Source organism: Lipophrys pholis, assembly GCF_963383615.2.
Source record: "Lipophrys pholis genome assembly, chromosome: 4".
NCBI lineage: Eukaryota > Metazoa > Chordata > Actinopteri > Blenniiformes > Blenniidae > Lipophrys > Lipophrys pholis.
Window position 1 is genome coordinate 23,521,154 of NC_137637.1, and position 22,385 is coordinate 23,543,538.

A 22,385-nucleotide genomic window follows, 5' to 3' on the forward strand; every position below is an offset into this window, starting at 1 on the left:
TTGGAGGTCTTGTATACAAACAGTGAAGGGGGAGGCCTGACCAATGGCGTTTTCTTTTGTATCTTTAGGTCAGACTCTCCCTTGAAGGACGCATAATGATTATGACTTGGGCTGACAGCTTTTAGTTCTCAGACCTTCAAAGCAACAATGTTTTTTATGCAACATTTAATTTGATGTTACAGTCGTATTAAATGTCTTTGCAACACACTGGCAATGGAGAATGAATTCAAACAACAATACTCATCTGCACTATTAATCACTATGGAGTGTCGAACCATTTATGTAATTACACAATCTTCAAACAACCCTTGATTTTTCCAGGTGACACCATTCCCATCTGTACCCCATCAGAGCAATTAATGCAAGCCACACATACAAACAATAAAAATGATGACAAAGGAGTGTCAAGGAAAAAGTGGCGCTTGTTCAATGTGCATGAAAAGAATATGCAGTACATGCCCTGAAGTTTGTAGTTATATTTCATATCAAACTTGAATAATGTCGGAAACATTCAAGCCATATATTGTAAAAGATGTTTTTCAAAGTTGTCCAATGTGAAGTTTTTAAATCTTTTTTTGTATGACAAGATGAAAAACAGGTTCTTTTCAAGAGGTAATTGAAGAATGACACATTTCAGCCTTTTCAGACGCACACTGAGCTTTTTCTGCTTCTATTCCGCGAGGTAGCTGTTCGCGATGGGAGCAATAGCCACATGGCTGAAATTGAAGTAGGTAACATTGATGACGAAGCAGATTTAGAGCAGCGACATTTTCTACATTTATGGCCATACTTAAAAGAAATGGTGGATGGCATGAGCTTGAACAGCAAAAAAAGAAAGAAAAAAGAAAAAAAAATCCTTGAAAGGGCTATTTTTGATTCTCATAGTTTGGCAAGAGTGTCTGTACTTTTTACTTTTGTCTGTGCTTTTGCAGCCAGCGCTGATTTAGAATATACAGTATACAGTAGGTATGCATCATGAAATAAGTGAAACATATGACTGTAACACATTCCTTGTTGAATTCAGTGATCAAGCTATATACCCACAGTTGGAGGCACGATGTCACCTCAAAATTCAGTTGTATGAGTCACTACACCTAAAGTGTAGTATTGCTCCACTGACTCACTGCTGTACTCCGACTTGTAGTTAAGCAAGAATCTCTGTAACTTTACTCCAGCTGATAAGATCGGACTTTTTCTGCCGCCTGATCATTGACTTGCACGTCATTTTGCAGAACTTCATTATTCATTCATAACTATTCAGTGCTGGACAGTGATTCACATGTCTTGTAGCTGACCTCCAGGGGTCAAAGTTCTTGTTTGAACTGATGTAGAAATGTGCTTTGTCAATTAAGAATGCTTGACCATCCCTATTATGTGTGGCTATGGGTACAACATAGCATCCCAGGTTACACTGGTGCAGTCAGAAGTACAGTCATTTGTCTCTGGACCTCAGAGTCCAGGACTACTGCTCAACACTTCTAGTAGCTCTGTGATTGTGCTGCTCACAGACGACTGCTTCCTCTGGTTGAAGAAACAATAACCAACAGAGGAGATCATGTGTGATAGAGACGTCCTCTGGCCGAGCCGGATGACTTCCTGCAGGCTTCCAACACAAATGAAAGGCATAAAAAAAAAAAAGAAATCTCTTAGATCTTTCAGTTTTAATCTGAGCAAGTGCATCGGATCCTGATTATGCAAAACCGAGTTTTAGCGTGTTTAAAAATTGAATTAAATGAAAAATGTATTCACCATTTCACAGCTGTTTCTCCTTCAATTACTGTAAAGGGATAGAATGTGTTTGGCAAGTGTGAGTACATCATCAAATCATACAATGACACACAGTGTCAGGATAAACACGAAACGTGAAAAGAAAGATGGTCAGGGCATCGGAACAGGGACCAATAGGTTAGAGGTCAAAATCCTGCAGTGGTCTCGATAAGATTGTCTCACGTCGTCCCTCCTTTCAGGCTCCTGGACTTTACCTTCTCGTGTCTGATTGCTGCTCCCTGCCCTGATGTCTTTCACCTGTGCCTGAGTGCCACAAAGCGAACTGCATCATCAGGATGACGTATTTACATCAAGAAAGACTTCAAAACAAGATTTGAAATATTTTCATTGGAAAAGAAGTCTTCGTCTGTGAAGCTACAGAGATGTGTTTCTGCATTTTTGGCATTCTTTCAGCACAGCAAAGGTGAAAAATTAGTGTGACCTTTAAATTTACAATACACATATTATTGGGATGCTCAGAAGCATAAAATAACCTAAATTTTATAAACAGGAATAACTTTCTGCTCTATTATACTGTTGAAGGCTGGTCTTACACAATGTGGCATTACTGCTGGTCGACAAAATAACTTCATTTTTGTTGTGTTTAGAGATGAGATGCTTTTTAAGCCTGATATCAAATCTACATAAATCCAAGGGTGACATAATGTTTTTATGAAATTGTTAAAACTGCACAACATAGTAGATTATAGTATTCTACAAGTGATGTTTCAAGTGCATAAACAACCTTTACCGGTCAATGTCCAGAACAGATTTGCAAAAAGAGAAAGTGAGTCTAACTTATAAGGAACAGAGATCATCGTAAAATCAAATTAATGGAACGGTGCATTTCTGGAAAAGGTTTCAATTTATTAAAAAAAAGAAAATCTAGGCAAGGAATCAAAATAATCTAATTCACGAGATTTAAAAAATTTAATTAAAACCAATATGTATTATTCAAAGAACTATAATGCAATACAAAGAAATGAAGCTGTTGCTGTCAATGTGCTCCCGGATGCGCTGTTGGTATTTGCGCTTTATAGTGTTGTAAGCGTATCATAGTGTTGTCATGACAGAAACATGATAGAGAGTGCCTCTCAGATTTTAGTCATTTTGTTTGTTGTGTGTTGGATGTTTTTATTATTATGGTAAACTGATTGTTGGATATAAAGGGGCAGATTAAATGAGTAAATTTTTCCCTCTGCTTACTTTTATTCATAAGTTTGGAAATGTTTCTTTAGCATTGCACTGATGTGTTTCGTGGGTAGTTTCCGCTTTTATCAATGAATGAAAAAAATCTCAACAATAATATAACTTTCCCACAACTGTTTCATTTGTTTCTCATCTTATGATTTCTAATGTTTGTAAAACTGCTTCAAAATATCTCGTCGCCAGTCCACCTGCTTCACAGTGCTTGTCAAGCTCTCTCAGTCCGTCATTCGATCAGTCACTCATTCAGTAAGTCAGTGTGGACGCAGTAAGGTCACAGTCTCAGCAGCATCTTAGCCTCGTGCCTGGCTCCTTGCCCGTCCTCAGTATAAGAAGTGATGAGGCCGTGGTTTTCACTGTCAGTCAGGGAAACTGAGAGGCCAACAGCAGAGGTGAACCCTGGGGACAGTCAGAGTAAAGTGGACAGAGACAAAAGCCAAAAGTGGAGCGGCGAAGGCTCTCCAGCCAATCAGAGACTGGAGTGTAAACTCCTTCCATAACTGCTATTGTCCTTGATATTCTTTCCTTTCAAATTACAGTCATGATAATCGCGCAAAGCCCACTGGGGACGTATCATACCGGGAAAAACAAAGAAAGCAGCTGTGAGGAAGGCATGCGGCTCTTTATCAATTTCTCCCTGTCTCTGCTTGCCTGCGCCTCATCTTTCCATCTCATTCCTCTCTGCGTCCCCCTTGTTATGAGGCAATCATGTGGATCTTTATGAAATCTGATCTGTATCAGCAAAAACAAGCACACTGCACACTCCGTCTCCTGCCCTGCTTCTCTATCAGCTCTCTGTTGCAAACCTCCATCTTGTTCTCCCTCATCTTTCTCCTTATCTGCATCCCTCACATCAAATCTCTTGCTCTCAAACTTTCTTCATCATGAATGTTTGATGTTTTCCCCAGCTTTTCTTTTATACATGTATCCCAGTTTAGCATGCGAGATATGTGTTTGTGTGTGACTACCATGATATGACACACACCAAAGGTCATGAGCTGGAACCGAGAACAGGATGCTGGAGCACCATGACATCATGAGGAACAACATGCGGCCAGAAATAGATCCTTTCAGCAGTGAGGAACCAACCGAGAGTTGGATGCGGATCAAATAGTGAGAAAAAAAGGATTATCAGGAACAGGAACAACAACACACATATGAATATTTTGCATTGACTTGGATACAATGTTATGCTCTTCGTAATAGATTTTTAATTTGTTGGTTTATTTGCTTGCCTTTTTGTCCTATTCACACATTAACTGGGATTAAGTAAATTAATGATCTAATGATCACCACAGTTCAAATGTTTGACAGCTGACTTGATTAGTTAACAAAATAATAGCAACTTAATTTTCTGTCACATCATCAAATTTCCTCTTACATCTGAGTTTATAGTAATGATCATTGACAATAATAACACAACTGCCTGCTGTCTACTGTAGAGCATCTCTGTTTCGCCGTGAAGTTTAAATGGAAGATTTTTAATTGCAGTAATTCTTTGCTCCTTAATCAACCAGGTAAGTTGATAGTTTGTCATCGTTCTCCTGCTTCTAACACATTTGTTAGTTTCTAATCTGTGACCAATTCAGTAGAAATATCATAACGTGTGCATCACTTAATATTAGTGTATGTCCGTACATACACTGACCACCTCAGAACAACCCAACTCAAATTCATTGGCTTTGTACTTTTGACCAGCAAGCTGTATTTTTGTTATTATTAATCTATTATGTAAAGCACTTTTACTTCGGCCACAGCCGTTTTCAAGTGCTCTACACATAAAGCTGACTTGACTGGAGAGTAAAGCATTGAAAAACTCTCTCCCTTTCTACGTTCGCAGCTCCCGGTACAAACCTTCCTGAAATTACAAATTGACAAGCACTACAACTTCCTCCTCCATCACTTTCAAACCCTCGCAGATGATCTACCTTTGGACTTCAAGCAGCCTCAAACAGCACCTTGCATCACTTTCCTGGCTCCTAGTTGGTGCATATTTCATTTTATAAGACTGCAGTGGTAATGTAGTGATGAGCGCTCCCACCCCACACTGAGAATATCCCCTTGCGTTACATGTAGGTATGAATGTGAATGTGTGCGACTCGCTGTGTTTGCCTTGTGATGGACTGGCGACCTGCAGGGTGTAACCTGCCTTCACTTATTGACTGCTGGGATCAGCTGCAGCTCCCAGCAACCCCGAATTGGCTAAAGCGGCACAGACGATGGATGCATGCGTGCATCGGCAATTGTTTTACAAAGTAGAAACCAAAACAGCTTCAGACAGAGTAAATGTACAACTGACATTTGCAAATAATAAGCATCCGGTGCTTCCACAACCACAAAACACAAAGCCACCTGCGAGACTCTTCTCTAGAGGAGTTTTCTAGTCATTCTCTGATCTGTTGAGTCGCTCTCAATCTTCCAGTGTGAACATCTTCGCACGCCAATTAATCATTAAATAAAAAGGTAGGATGGTTTCTCTTGTCTGTGTACACTGTTTGCACATACTTGACCTGGTATCATCATGACTCATTTTTCTTGCATTGTACGAGATCTGGCATACAACTCACTTCAGATAAAAGTGTCATGTTACCAAAACTGTTAATTATTTTTGAAAGGCCATTACCATTTGATAATTTTCTGAACACTTTTCTTGAGTTTCGATGTTTCATTGTTTTTACCTCCAAAGTCACTTTATTACTCCAATTTAAACATCCGTCAGTGTCACAACCTTATGTCATGAATGCATGTTTTTTCTTCGTGAGCTACCACTGGTCAGTCAAGCTTTATACAGGCACTGTCTTAAAATCTCATTTAGCTCATAGTTGTTAAGGAAAGGACAAAAAAACAAGTCCAACTGAATATAAAACTTGACACTTTAATATTGTATCCATATTTATTCATATTTATTATTCAAGGTGTATCCCACTTTCCTATGAAGGGTCATTAATCTGCTTTTTATAATGAAGTAACATTAGGTTCTAATGTCCTGCCTTTAGTTAAGGTACTAATGTAATATACTCTCTTTAAGTCATGATGTGACCTGAACACAACAACCTCTGAGATGAAAATGTTGCTATAAGTGTCGTGACGAGTAGACGAAGATGGCATCTCGGGAGATTGTCAGCAAGGACACACGCTCACACAAGTTAAAAGATTAAACACTGCGTACATCACACAAATGTACAAAGTTTCCACCTTTTCCTCCTCCTTCGTACATTTGCTGGCAGGTGTGAGACATCATGCAGTCATCCGAGAAGGCTGTGTAACGAATACGCTCAAGAGAGGGAATCAAACTTCGGCTGACGAAGATGAGGAAAGAAGCTCCGTCTCACAAATCACAATGCGGTATCGCCATGCAGTGCATGCAGCAGCTTAGCACTGCAGTTTGGAGATCAGGATGCCTGGGATGCAGCGGTGTATCAATTCCTTGCAAATTGGGCCAAAGACATTGAAATTCTTCCCAGTGCCTCCCCTCCCCCTTCTTGCTCCCTCTTGGTCAATTTGTCTCTCAACTTAACACTTCCATCTCGGCAAACTACTTCACACTAACAACCTCAATAAAAATATATCTATTTCACTCCTAAATGTTGTCGAGCGCGGAGTGAATTTAATAAAAAAAAAAAACTCAGATCAGGCAAAATGGATGAATTTCTTTTAATGCTGCTTGTTTCTCACCAACTGTACTGGTACCGTGGTCGGCACAGCTTGAAGTCATAATGTTATTAATGCTATAAGGAGAGGTGTGCAGAGTGTGCATGCTTTAAAATTTTAATCTGGAGTACAGGAGATGGGCACAAGTCAGTGAACATGCAGTATTTGCTCTATAATACAGTGAAACGCTGCATCCATGGGAAAGTTTTGCTGTGAATTGTGTGAATCCTTTTATATAGTTTCGTTGAGGCTGCATCACTGGGATGGATGATTAATCATGTTCATTCATTATGTTTCCTTCTGTAGTTTGTGCTGTGGGGAACTACAGTATAGGTAGTTGTAAAACGCAGCTTTAATTGGATAGCGGGACCCGTAACAATTTACAACTCTACAAATTATTAGCATGACCCCCACTCATGAGGTCGAGCGTAACAGGACGGTGGGCATCTGATTACCTGGAAATATCATTTAATGGATGGTAAACATCTGTGTTTAGTATTGCAGAAGTATTTCTATGACCTAAGCCAAAACAGTTACTCCAGTGATGTTCATAATGAGTTACGTTACTGCATTGGCCTGATCCTGAAACCATGTGAAACATTCACAGCCGACATGAGAAAGCCTCATAACTGAGGATTTTTAAAAAGTCACAGAGGAAACCATCGTAGACCAAAGGTGGCTTCGATCTGTGTGACTCTGACTGTCCCAGGCGATAGTCAATCATGTTGGTATCAGTGAACGTAGTTTGAAATCCATGATCTTATGTTACACAGTCAGAAGGGTTTCATATGGTCGTTGTCACAAGATATAGAAAGACGTAATAGTCTCTGACAGTTCAAAAGATTTCACAACTGCTGTCTTCCTGCACTGCAAAGTGTGACTCCTGTAAAAGCAGCTACTGACAACCAAGGGAAATGCACATCAAAAATGACGTGACCATAAAAGCAACACTTACAGCACAATAACAATAGTTTGCCCCCGACAGGTAAAATGCTGGACTGTTATGTCTCGTCAAGTGTGTTAATGTTTGTTGTTTCATGTCATGACTTAGTTTAGGTTCATGTCGAGTCTTTTATTTCATGTACTTGCTGTCTCCCTCTCATTTCAGACCCTGACTTCCTCTCTTTGTGTGAATTTGCCACCACTGTGGTTGTCCTCTCCACCCCTCATTAGTTACACCTGTTCTCCCTTACCTTATGTATAAATCGTCTTTGGGTGCTTTCGAATAGTCCCTCCTTTCTCCTTTCCTATCCACTTTTCCTTTACCCTGTGGATGACGTCACAGGGCATTTCTAACACTTTTCCCTGTGCCTCTAACCACTGATAGAATCTCAAATATCACAAGGTTTGAATTGAAATGAAAGGAAAAGAGGCTACGGGGAACTAAAGTGAAATGGCTGCCACGTGAATAAATAACCAATGCAAACTGAGAATAGGCTGCACAAAAACCTTCCTTTACCCTGTTCGTTTTACAACATCCGCATAACATTCATATATGGGTTCTAGGTTATTTAAAGTTGTTCAAGGAATATTTTTGCGTTGGTGAGTCATAGTGAGTTTCATGAACGGGGTCCCTTTAAATGTTGTCACCGCAAGGAATTGTGGGGCAGCATTATCTCGTCTCCTTTGGTAAAGGATGCAGCAGGGTTTCCTATGATAAAGGCGGTTATAAAGGAAGCATTGAACCTCCTTTCCTTAACTTATAGAGAATTTGAACGTTCCTCATCATGGCCGCCACTTAAACACTTCTGGGGGTTAAGGAAAAGTAGATATGAAAGGAGATCGGAGGGACTATTCGGATGCACCCGACTCGTCTCCTGTTGTCTTGTTGCCAGCTCCTCTTCTGTCCAAGACTGTGTCGTCATGTACCAGGTTTCCATGTTTTTTTTTCCAAATTTGTGATACTTTATGACCCGATGAGCACTTTTACTTCGTTGAAGTTTTGGTCCTACTTGTGAGCGTCTTTAGTTATTTATATGTTTTGAACGCTGAACAAAATAAAAATACTTTTTAGTAAAACACTACAGGTTTTGAGTCGTGCATTTAAGTCCACCAGTTTTGTGCCTGAGGTCTTAACGACCAAAGCTTACAATATCTGTGCACTACTGTTATTAAGCTCTGTACATGAACGCATCAAGAAGACCTGCTTGATTGTTGGTCTGCTTCGTCTTTTTATTTTCCAGATGATTGTTGTCGTTGGTAGATGATGCGCATAAATGGCGACAGACATACAGGATTACTTTGTTATTCGTGCATGGTGAACTATGTCGTATTCGTCGCCTCTTACTCAGTTGAGAAGAACTTCATACTGTCATCCCCAGGTATATGAAACTGATGTTGCACAATGTGGAAACTAATGAACTTACAAGACTGTAGGAGCCTATAAAGCTCAGTTTCTTTTGACAGGCTGATTGTATCAACCATAACTGTAAATGTGAGCTGAATTGATGAGATTTATTTTTGTCTAGATTGTCTGTTCTGTTTTAAAATGATATCAATACATTTTTTACATTGTGTCTTTTTAGTCATTTAATTGTCTTGTGACTTGTTTCCTCTGTGGAAAAACTAAACTTTACTTGGACACTGTTATAGACTTGTATGACAAATAAAGGATTCTGATTAAAACATAAACTGACATAGTCTTCCCAATGAAGCTGTCTTTCATAAATAGTCTTTTTCACTGGGCTACAATTGATTTTACAGTCCTTTCTGTCTCTGTGTTTCAGTCGCACTCCCCCCGTCACTAAGATCTGCCGCAAAAGAGCCATTTCTGTGGTGTGATAAGCTATGGAGTGAAATAAAGTGTAGAGTGGCTGGTGTATCAAAAGCACAGTAGAAGGCCTGAAAAGGGAGGATAAAAGTACAAGAATTGCCTTCGTCTTGTAGTCGAATTGCATAAAACGAGCTCCATGTGCGTCTCCCCTGTCCAACTACTACACAAAGACTAAAATGAACTAAAGATGTTCATGTCAGCACACCCACGAAATGTGACGACCTTTGTGTTATTCCAGGCTGGAGATAACAGTCCCTATGGCTACAGCAAGATTAGACTTAAAATGCAGCAAGTTACGGGGTAATAATTAAAATCAGTGTCCCAGATTTAGTTTCTGGCAGTTCTCATTGCAAAATATTTTGGTATATGCAAAATGCAGCATGTAGCGTCTCAGCTGGATTCCTGACCCAGTTCCCACTGTTTGTCCACTTGAAGTGCCAGTCTGTGATGACATCCTGAAGCAACGGGCTGAAAAACTGCCACCCAAACAATAGCATCTTCTATACAGAAAACCATAATTCAGTATCTTTTATGGCATGTAACAAGCATGTTTAGTCAGTTTAATAAAACATCAGGGGGCGAAAAAGCTTGAGACAACAATTAGCAGTGTTTCTGCCTCCTTGTTAAAATAACCTGCATTTTTCATTTCGAACATATTGAGTGTCAGACTTGCATGTTTCACATGATACTTGAATTCCTCTCCAAGGGCAGTCAAAGTCCTCAGTTCACCACTTATATTGCTCAGGTTTTCCACAGCGGAACGTGGTATACCTCACCAAAGGAAACACAGGGGCGTGTCGATTGTCACTGTCGTGAGATAATTTTTCTGTTAAACATCTTTTTAAACACGATTTCTCATGCAGAGCTTTCAGTGACTCTCAGCTATTAGATTTCAAAGTCTATTTTTCATTTACTTTTTAAAGCATCTCCAAGGTTGTTTTTTTTTTTTTAAGTACACATTGACGGATACCACCGAGAGTTTGTCAGTTTTGTGAGAAGAATAATTTCGAAACCATAAAAAGAAAATACGTGAGATGAACAGAAGTCGGTTCTTCTACTGTTTGACCTTGAAGAAGCTGAAAACTTCCCCAAACCCTGAAGAGATGATCTGAAACTAGATCTCCAAATATAAAGCGTTTTATATATTTCCTAACACTAATGTCTTAAAATCGTATGCTTCTCTACGCTGACTTTTTTTTTTTTAAAGGCCATGTTGGACAGAACCCATGCAGTCCTACCCTGAAAGAGATCGAGATAATAACGTCATTGTCTCACACTTTGCCAGATCAGAGTGCCGCTGAATCTCTCGCACAACACAATGCGAAGTTGGAGGGGGATTAGAGGAGACTAATGCTAAATATTTGAATCAATTTGAGGGGATTAGGAACAATGCTCTGGTTCTTCAGAGGTATAATGGACTTACCCCTCATTGATATGACTGCATCGCTTTAGTTTACATTCCTACGATTCATTTTTCAACACGCTATCGTTTGTCCTTCATACAAAGAAAATCAGACCACGTTGAATTTTAACTCTTCATAAGGTACTTGCATATTTCACAATCCAAAAAAACTCTTGAGCCCATGCTCTAATGGGTTGTAGTTATTTTTAAAAATGTATTCCACATCACTGAGTATGACTCTCACACAATACATTAATCATTTACAAAAAAGGTACACTAATATGGCTCACTAAACTTATTGGGTCTTTGTCTGAAAATAGACGCTGTCAGCACTTTTCTGTGTGGAGTCCTACTGTTCAAATTGAGTTTTTCCTGATAAATACATCAGCCAAATGCAGTAAATAGAAATAAGAGATGCTCTGCAAACGAAAAAGCATTATGGTGTTTATGCTATTGTACTGAATGCTACAACTATAATGAGCTAATTCCAGTCTCACGGGAGGGGATCGTGAAAAGTTCACAAATAATCAAGCTTAAGTTCAACCTAATCTGTTGTAACTGTAACTGAGAATCTCACATCCCACAGAGCTGAATTCAAGCGCACTTTGGAGTAAATGGCTGGATGTTTACCTATGACACTGTGAGCAGCTTGTTCTTGCAGCTTGAAGCTGCTGCACAAGCTTGACAAAATCAATTTTCAGCCTTGGGATTAGAAGCCGGGCAGCATTAAAGTCACTTCAAACGTGTGTAACTACAAAACTCTGAATTTTACAAGTCTGTGGAGTATGCAGCTGTTGCAGAAGGAGTGGGGGGGGGGGGGGGGGGGGGGGGGGCTCAAACATACGTGAGTCACACTATTACTCACAGCTAAAAGCTTTTTAATAAACCAACGTAGAAAACTATATTTTTCCTACACTCCAAAGTTCTATATTTACCCATGATACAACCTGAGAAACATAGTTTTGACTAGTTCCACTAGCCGTGTTGATCGCCGGGTCTTTTTCTGCTTTTTAACTACTGGATATCTGTAGGTCATCATAGCCATTGTATTGTTAGGTAACATATGTCCTTAACTTTCTGAATGTCATATATCTATGAAGATAGATTTGTAGTTTAAAAACAAAAATTTAAATAAAAAACTATTTCAGAGAGATTTCACACCCTGCTATCTTTTTACATTACTTTGTCTTTAGGTTCATTGATATCAACCATTTCCTCTCACTGACCTTCACTTTTTCTGACGATCATATCTTTGTTATCCCACAATTTTAAACAACACTAAACAAGCCCTAAACAGAAACAGCCACTGATTGTTGGCAATGGGCATTTATCTATGAATACATTTATACTGTCACATTATTTTTACAGCGCCAAGACCTGCTTGGAACAGAAATAAATCAATAAAAAGCAACTCCTACAACCTTTGAAAGCCTCATATTCACTCTCCTTTCAGCTCCCTTTTGATCGGGATGAATTCCTAAAGGAAATATCTGTATATTTAGCTTCAATATTGTGTTATTATCTAACACTGTCTGTTGAACTGAACAGCAGAGTACCTCGGTTGTTTGTTTTTTTTTAATTTGAAATCTTGCCAGTTGCATCTGCAAATAGGGGGAGTTCAAAAAATTTAGAAAGAAATGGCGATCATTTAACCAAAATAATGAGCTGAACGGTGTTGAAAACATTTGTGGGGCTCAAGGGAGTTCCAAAAGCATAATACACATCAGTGGACTTCTTATCCTTCGCTTTAACTGCACAAGTATTTATATAATTCATTTAGAGCAAAGCTTTCAGCTACAAAACATTAACACGTGTGTGGAAAACGGATCCCATATTCTTCTCGTCGTAATTTTGGAGTCCGGCATTGATGTCACAGTTTTTAGGCCTGGTTGCAAATCGATCTTGTGCAACTGTAAACTGTGGCCACCTGCCTGATATATTTTGAACGAGGAGGAGGAGATATATAGAGAAACGCTGTGTGGGAGCGTTTGATAAAACTGTTTCTCAGCTTCTGGGATTGTTGGTTAAAAGAAACGGTAGCACCTCAGAGGCACCGTTCAAAGAGGAACATTAAAAAGTCATCACTTCATGACTTGTTCACAGAATGTCTTGGATCCCTCTCCAGAGTGTTTTCGAGACGCCGATGACTTTATGCAAGGAGAAGCAGAGAAAAAGCCTTTGTCTTCAAATGGATCCTGGTGTTATTTCTTATGGTTTGTTCCTACATTTTGTATTCTTTATTATTTTCTAGGAGTTGGGTTAATGTTGAGACACGCAGTGCTGGTGTGAACACTGGTGTGGTTGGTTAATGGTGATTTTTTTTTTTTTTTCCCCCTAACACTTTTGTTACCCAGCTCGCTCTACCACTTTCTCTCAGCAGTGGCTTCTCAGGACCAAGCCATCGCTGCAGACAGAAGGAGGGTAATGTCTATAAATAGAAAGTGGACCAATTATAAAGCAGATGTTCCCCGGTATGGTGGTGGGAGAACGCTGTCGGGGGGAGTATCGGTGGCATTTTCACTGTCTCTGCCTCTCTCTCTCTCTCTGTGCTCTTGTTGTCAGTAGTTTTAAAGCTATTTAAATTTCCTCGCTTCACTAAGAGTCTGGATTTTCTCCAGTGATTACAATCTCCTTAATGAACACCTTCTTCATTACATTTTTTTCCTTATTGCTATTTTTGTGTTATCCGCGTCATCAGACCATCACATGTTGTTTCCGGCTCACACGTATGGCAGCTCTCGATTCTCAGCCTACATCTCCTCAGCTTGACTGACAGTTCCGTGAAAGACTGTGGCATATGACATGCATTTGTTGCTACTTACATCTAAATTGCTTCCCCATCACCAGGTTGTTCAACACGGCTCTGACTTCAATTTCAACAATCATTTTCATCACTCAAACCAGCCCACATAAATGATTGAATAAAGTCCCCCGATAAGACGGCTCCTCGATGAATATACATTTGATTCCGGGATGAAATCATCCTCCGTTTCTGAGATGTAATGAGCATCTTTTTGTGATCTGAATCGGGGATCCTCTTCAGTAACAGGCTGCGCTCATATTATCTTTATAATCAGGGGCAGTTCAGTTTGTGACGGTAAACCATTTCTAAACATAAACACTTTTCTTGCAAAGCGTGACATGATCACTGACAACCCTCATCAGGAGACTATTCCAGGGACTAAATGAGACACTCTGTTGATGAGAAAAGGCCGTGAGTGATTTTGTATCTGTCAAAACACAAATACACAAATAAAAACAAGTTTTATGATTATGGAAAATGCAGAAACCCTGGACATTTTAAATGTGACCGATTATTTCTCTGCTTCGTATTGTGATGAAATCCTACACTTATTCTATATCCGTTCATTTGAAAATATTTAATCGTAAGGATCAATGGGATATACGCATGTGGTTCAGGACAGTGTGATCTCATCCCCATCTGTGATTTGTTCATGGTTCCATGTGTCTTCGGATGAGATTTTTTTTTTTTTTTTTTAAATGTAGTCTAAAACACCTTGCATGGCAGCTTTGTGGCAGTTTGTGTCTGTGTGTAAATAGGTGAATGTAAAACTCTGAGGCCGCTCAAGCAGTTGAAGCGATGCTTTATAAGGAAAGCCATTCAGTGTTTACAACAATTTCTCTGCCTGGCCAAAGAGAAACTCCTCACTATCTCTTCCCTTGGCCCTTCACCATCACTATAATCGTAATTCCAGTCATCATCTTTGGCTTTATCATCACCTCCATCGGCATCAACGTGGACTCATCAGTTGCGTTGATGAGTGATAAGACTGTTTTCAGATATGCTGCGGAAAGGCGGAAGCCCAATCCATGCTAAGTAGGTTAAGGGGGTAAATCTTTCGGTCTCCAGAGGCTGAGCACTTTCACTCTGTGTGTCTCTCTCTCTGTCAGCATCTGACAAGCTCACCACGGCTGAGCAGAAAAGTACCCACCTCCGCTGTTCTCTTTACTGCCAGGCTCTCCTTCACTCCCTGCCATGATCTATTCTTTGCTGTCTGTCTTCACTCCTTTCTTGTCTTTCCATCTCCACTATCTCAGCTTATGCAGTCTTCATTTTTTTAACACACAGATGTCCCCTCATGTATGCATGCACTTGCAACAGAAGTTATTAGCCTGCATAGTTACACACAAACATTTAGAGTAGGAAAACTAAACATTTACTCAATCATGTCCTGGTATTTATGCAGGCCTCAGTTGCTCAGATGGCTGGTAGGCCTGTGTAACGGACATTGGATCTTAGCTGTAATTTACAACATGACTCACTGAAGTTGATGTAAAACTTTGTGACAGATGACACAGCCACATTTGACTCACGGTAACAGTGAAGCATAGCCTAATTCAAATTAGGCAACTGATTTATTTTGGGACGACGGCAATAGGCTTTCTCAGCTACCTGTTAACAGTGATGAGTGTTTAGATGCATATGATTGTGGATGATGGGAAATGTGTTGTGCTGCTTTCAGCTGTTTCATAAAAAAAAGTATTTTTTTGGGGAGCGGATAGGGTGAGAAAGGAGATTATATCCATGACTTCCCATGCCTCAACCCACGACTGTTCATTTTCAGTTCGGGCGAAGGTTAACTCTTGCCGCTGTGCAAGATTTCAATGCTCACTTGTTAGTGGGAATAACATACGTCACACGATCGCTATGCAACATTATGTGAAAGTACCTCCTGAGTCCATCTGATTTATAGTCCTTTTAGCAATCAGTTGAAAGCTCTTTATCAGCATGGAACTAATTCACATTTTGACTCTCATTCAGCTGCGACAATTCAGCCTGTGAGCCAGTCACACCTAAGTTGATAACAATAGTCATCAGCAACATTACTCATAAATGTCAACGAGGCGCAATTATCACAGGACAAATTCAACCAAAATGAATCACCTGAATCACCCACTTCGATAACAAAGGAAATGTCTGCTAACACTTTGAAATGCCGTGTTGATACGCTGTTAACATGTTATATACGTAACAAGTTCACTTGAAAATGCATGAAAATGTCTTGATTTCATAACTTGGGTAGCAGCAAAAACAATGTCAACTGAAATGAAAAAAAGTATTGAATGGTGGAGCACTATGTTAAAATGTTAGTGATTTCTGAGGGAAACGGGAGAGCGATTGTTGCAATAATGAATGTATATGCATAGTTACTGCACTGCTGATATAGAAATCCAATCTCTCATCATGTTTAACGCGTACGAATTTGTTATCTTGTTGTTGAAGGTTAACCAAGCTTTCCAAAATATCACTGGGACATTTTACCGGAAAATTTTATATTTCTATTGATGAATTATTGGTCCCATATTATAAGTATACATATAACAGTCATAATAAACTATGTTAACCCAATAAGTATCGAAATGTCTGGAAAGCTTTGGTGGTTTTAGTTGACGTCCTTTCTTTACTGACCTGACCGCAAAATTCATCTGACTATTAAAGTAAGGGAGGAATCAAAATGCAGCTGAGTTGAACATATTTACATCAACTGAAGAAATGAAAGAAAAAGTTTAATTTAGCTCTTTTTTTGGGTTATCTAAGTAAAGAAGGGCACTCTCTCAGATTACACCGACCTCTATTTACATGGGAGTAATAGGTTCTGATTGAGGGAGCAATGTGTATCACATAAGCATATGATTTGGTCACACACTCTTTGGGAAAACTACACTGACTGTCACAAAGTATTTATCATGGACATAATCAATCTTCTACCCCTGGTTTTCTCAAAGCAGGGCCACCAGCAGCCTGGACCTATCTCAGAACTGCAATTAGCAGAAAGAGAAGGACTGAACCGGGTGAAAGTTCATCACAGTACTAACGCTAACCGACACTAATTTAAACCGCATGTGTTCACCTTCCTATGCGCAGGATGAACATGCAAACAAAAATTCCCAGATTCAAAATCCAGTCTTACGGCTATGAGAGCGAACGCTGCACTTCTAACCAGCGTCATTAGAATATCTACTATAATTTATTCATGCGAACAATGAATATGGGTGAACAGTCTCTTTCCCAGAGGGAGAAGACAAAGGGCGCTTTATTAAGACCCTGTGGATGCTCTAAACAATGCTTGCAGCGATGTAAAGCCACAGCCTAAATATGTTCAGAATATGATAATGGGAAGCAAAGCAGTGTCTTAAAGAAATCTCTGCAGTTACAATCAAGAGAAATTTGTATGATGTACTAGACATGCAGTATACATTTATGACTCGTATATTCACATTTGTACTTTACACAAGAGAAATGTTACAGTGCCTGAAGGCATGAAGAAGGTTGGTCTTATTTTACAGTGGATCAAAATCATCAGGACTTCAAAAGACATGACGTGATGTCCCTATGGACAGGCTTGTAAAATATTTAGATTTTATATCATGTTTCATTCAGGAAACCACATGCTTGTTTTCTCAATAATAAACCATCACTCTTTCGCCTCACTTTCCTTCGAGCCTCCAGGCGGTCTGTGCCGCTGTATGCCTGAATTCATTTGAAAATACGTTTGTGCAGTCGATTACACAGCTGCCTTCTTTTGAGGTGGGTTTTAGATGTTTTGGTTTCCACGTGACTGCACCATGACAGATGTTGTCTGTGCCTGTGAGTCACCACAAAGCGACAGTGGTGCGTTCACAGGCCCAACCTATACCATGTTTTCTCTTTTGATAGGACAACCAAAAAAAGTCAGACAAGTCCACCTCGAGCATTAAGCGTTGTGAATGTTGTCGATGCAGCGCTGCCTACCTCCGTGAGGTGTGGGTTTGGGTTGAAGCCACACTGGTTGCACACCGTGGAGCGACACTGCGTACAGATGTTGGAGTTTGGCTTGTCGTCCCCGGTGCCCGACAGGTCGGCGGTTTTGCAGACGGGGCAAAGTTTGCTGCTGGGCATGGGTGCGATTTGAGGCACAGAGTAAGGAGAGGTGGGGACGCTGCCTCGGTCGGGGGACACAGAGGGGGACCTCCCAGTCCTGCTGCTCCCCACGTCCACCTGCAGACTCTTCCTGGACACATGGCCCTGGCCCTGCTCTCCTTGAGGTGCAGCATGCTGAGGGGTGTCGTGGGCAGCCAACCGGTCACCTGTCCCATGGTGACTGCCCTGGACTCCTGCTTTAGGTCCCGGATCAGATGGAGAAGGTCTGGCAGAGGGGGGGGGGGGGGGGGGGGGGGGGGGAACACAGAGCAGAGTTGATAGAGGTCCTAATCTTCAATTAGGAGTTTGTGGCTATATAGTCAATACCACTCACTGTTTCAGAGAAGTCTTATGCATTTTCTCTACCAATATCTACTGAGGAGACATTTGAAAGTCTTTATAAAGAAAAGAGGGCAGTTGATTTTCCCTTTTGTTTTTAACAATATGCTTACATTTAATTTTTTTTTTATGTAGTATTTTGTTGTAGTCATATTAAAGTTTATTCATGGAGAACTTATCAAATGCAGTGTTAACAAAAAGATATACAAGAAGCATGAAATACAGCAGGAACAAAATGAGGATTGGGGAAAGCAAAAGATAAAAAACTATCAAAACAGACTGACACGCGACAGCAAAAAAACAAAAACTATGAATCACTAAAGATTGTCAAAGAAAGAAATTGTAAGACTCTTCAACAACAAGGAATTTTGTGATTTGAAAGTGGATATTGACGAGGCTCCTCGGGCTGTCTGTTCCAGGTCCTCTAAGAGCTAAAGCTTGATCTGCTTCTGTTTTTCCCTGTGTGGTGAGCACTGTCAGCAGGTTACTACTGCAGGGTCTCAGGTTACACACATGCTGGTGCAACAGTACCAAGAAATATTGGTGTCAAAGTTCAGGAAGGGGACACAGGTACAAAGGTGAAACAAAAACTATTTTTAAAATGAAGTTGAACTTGGACTTGTAAGATGTTCTTTTACAAACAGAGAAAACAAACAGCCTGCAGGTAAGGACTCAATCAATCTACAAGGGGGAAGGAAACCAAACACGAGGTGTAAACAAGGTAAATAGATTAGACATTCCCTCCACTTCCATTTGTTCAGCGGCACAAACGCAACACCTGGATTTTAAGACAAAGGACTTAAAGGGGTTGGAAGTGAACTGAATTGGTGAAAGTAGTTTTTCCACAAACCTTTAGACAGTCAAATGACCAAATGACTCGACTTGTTTTGTTAAAGATCTGGAGATTTACTTTTGTGACAATTAGAATTTAATCGTAAACATGGCAGAGAAGGCAGATTAATACTTGGGTTTCGTGTGTTTAATACACAGGTTTTGCTCTTTGTACCTTTCATTTCTTTGTAAAGCACTGTGAATTGTCTTGTGTTTGAATGGTGCTCTATAAAGAAATTTGCCTTGCCTTGCCTTGCCTTAATGTCACAAAATGAATATTTCTCAGAGCCTACAGTATCACGACTTCCAGGGATTAGAGTTACAAGTTCCAAACCCAGGCAGGAGGCATATTTGTATATTTTAAAACTGAACACAAGCTATCATCTTTCAGAGCTATTAGGGAGGTCAATGTTATATTTTCATAGATTTCAAAGACTTATTTGTTTTGCTGTGAAGCGTGTCAATTTCAATAAAATGATATTACAAATTATTCAAATATATATTTCATAAAATTTGACGGAGATCTTCACAATCTTTCCACTGTTCACACAAGTCCATCTCCTGATATCTATGAGTCTGATTATTTCATTAAAAGTTTACACAGTTGAAGAGTAGAAATAGCAGTTCACATTTTTCAAAAAGAAATACATTTATTAGCTTTCCATGTGATTTTAAAGGCTCTACTTTTGTTTTTGTTGGTTATGGGGTTGTTTTTTTGGGGGCTTTTTTTAAGCTGCCCCTGTAAACCACCATTAATATTAGAGCAAGTAAAGTCTGAGGAGGCTGATGAGAGAAGAACAGAGAGTAGGAGAAGGTACATAGAGGTACAATATACAGTACCTATCTATTGTCACACATTAAAATGAGCTGCATTAAATGTTTTCTTCGAGACGATATTATTGCAGTATTACAGTACTGTTTTCTTTGCTTCCTTTAATGTAGCAACAGCATAAGCTGTTCTTGAGGTTGTTGTATAATATGGATCCCTCCAGATCTGAGTTGGAATCACTCCTCAAAGCATTAAAAGACTTTATTGAAGTTCACGATGTTAACTGGTTTATTTTGCCTCTATCTGTCTTTATGAAATGCTTCTTGTTGCTTCTTATCACCCTTTGAAGCCCTTCTGTTCCTGCCTTGGAGGTGTATTTGCGCAAAGACAAAGGCGGTATCAGTTTAAACTCCTGGTTTTCTTGCCGCTTGGCCTCGGCCTGCCAATAGTTAAATACGAATGGATATGTCATAACAACTTAGACCTTGTTTTGTCATGGCCGTCATCTTCAAAGACAGCCTCAGCCGCAACAGATCTGCATTCACAGTGAGGGAAGTGTGGAAATAAAGGGAGGAATAAAGTAATTAAAGTAGTGCACGCCAGCGATTGTGAGTCACTGCAGATGACTTCGGTTGCGGCACAATGCCAAAATTTATTGTATTCACAGCAGTGATCCCATCAAAGAAAAAAGAAAAATCCACACTTTCAATTTATTTCATCGACTCCTTTTTTTAAATCATAATATTTATATATTATTTTCAAATCAATGGACTGCTGAATTCGGCCTCTTGACAGCCATCAGCAGGCTCCAGCTGAACACCCCTCTTTCTGTTGTGGGCTAAACTAGATGTTTGCAGATAATGCTAAAGCACCGATGCACTGCGGAGTCTCGATGTCTCTCTGAATCGTACATACTGGACGTCCTCACAAGACGGTCTCCCACAATAATTACAACTTGAACAGCAAAGATACCTAATAGGGTCTCTTGTGGTTCATGCAAGGCCCGAGGCTTGGCTTAATGAGAGCCAAAAAGAGTATGAACTGGCAGACACCTATTTTTAAAAAGATTCCTTAAGATATTTTCTTCCATCAGCAAATGAGAGTCCACTGAGAACAACTTGTAGCGCCGTGTCTAAAGTGCTACAAATTACTTGCTTTATTGCAAAGTGGATAGCGAGTCGTTTCTGCATTTGCTCGTCTTTTGTAACGGGAGAGACTACCTATCGTTAAGGGGCAGAAAGACGGGGCGATAATCTACACAAAGTCAATAATACATGCAAAATGGTTGCACTGCTGGAAAACTTAACACAGAGCACACTAAAAGTAATTAGGATTGTTGCTGCAGGAAAAAAAGGTGTCTTAAAGGAATGGGCCGACAATTTCAGAAATACAGCAGCAGCTTTACTACTGTCATATCTGGTAAAATAAAAACACATATAGGGGAACAAGAAAAGGCCAGTAAGCTCAACCAAGACTGGAAACGGGGGAGAATAGCTCGAATAATTAATCATCCTATAGAATAAGAGCATCTTTTGCATGCAAGTCTCAGAGTTTTTTAGATTGCAACAGCAAAACCTGTGAGAGCCAACACAGATGACCAAGCGAGTGATGCCATAAGTAGAACAAATGTCACTACCAGCTATATTTGCTTTAAATTAAAAGCCATGTCTGATTTCACACACATTTCATTAGTATACCACCAAGTTTTGATGAATTCTTGTTGAAAGAAAAGTCTTTTACATCAAAATGAATATTTCTGTAAAGGTTTTATCTGTATTATCTTCACAGCAAGAGTATCACTGGTTTGATTTTGGGCTTGAGGAACTTCCTCTGCTGAGTTTGCATGTTTTTTTTCCCCCAGTGATCTAGTTTGATTCCACTGTCCCAAGAAATGTGTGCTATGTGAAATAGTGTCTCTAAATTCAGAATGATGGTGGTTTACCCTTCGGTGGACTGGCGACCTGTCCAAGGTGTACGTCACTTTTGTTTGCTGGGACCGGCTCCAGTCTTGAATTTGATATTGCGATAAATAATATGATGGGATGTACTGCATGAAAACACAAATCAAAGTGCTTTCACAAAACGCTTAATTAAATTACACGGTTCTTTAGATTTAGTGAACAATACAGGACACTTGAAGAAAATGGTGTCACAGATATTACATAGTTGGTTTTTCTTCTCAGGAATTAAATCCACAAGGGTGACTTCACATTGACGTCTGTCAAATACGTCCCCTGCGATAGAAATGTGGCTTGAGCCGGATACAGTATATCTGTATCAATGTCCCCATAATAGAGAGGCTGTATGTTTCGCATTGATTTATACCTTTGGCCACTGGAAATGAAGCTGTGTTTCTCAGGCTTCCAGTGGAAAAGCTCTCTCGCGGCACTTAGTGATGTTTAAAGGTCAAAGCAGATGTATGGGATAAATCAGACTTGCATATGCTCAAACACACCATTTGTTTTATGTGTCTGAATTGAATTCTAAGCACGTCGAGTGAAGTAATCCATCCGCTCATCAAAACAGCATCAACAACTAACAAGGTTGTTTCCCGTCAGTGCTGGAAATGGTACAATGAGGAAACCTAAACGAAGGTTGTTTTTTTTTGCTTCTCTTCATCGAAACAGAAAAGTAAATTTTCAGCTTTAGAATTCTTTACCAGGACAGATTTAATTGGTGGTGTAGCAGCTGCTGGACACTTTAGTTGCTAGATGAGGTTTTGTGT

General features: G+C 39.8%; 1 protein-coding gene across 1 annotated transcript in view; it reads right to left on the reverse strand.

Moving 5' to 3' along the window:
- bsnb (bassoon (presynaptic cytomatrix protein) b) overlaps positions 1-22,385 on the reverse strand; it is a 73,175-nt gene that overhangs the window by 46,892 nt on the left and 3,898 nt on the right. Inside the window, exon 2 of the mRNA XM_080461243.1 lies at positions 17,554-17,947. Within this exon, the coding sequence (XP_080317369.1) occupies positions 17,554-17,947 (394 nt within the window). The remainder of the gene's footprint in view (positions 1-17,553; positions 17,948-22,385) is intronic.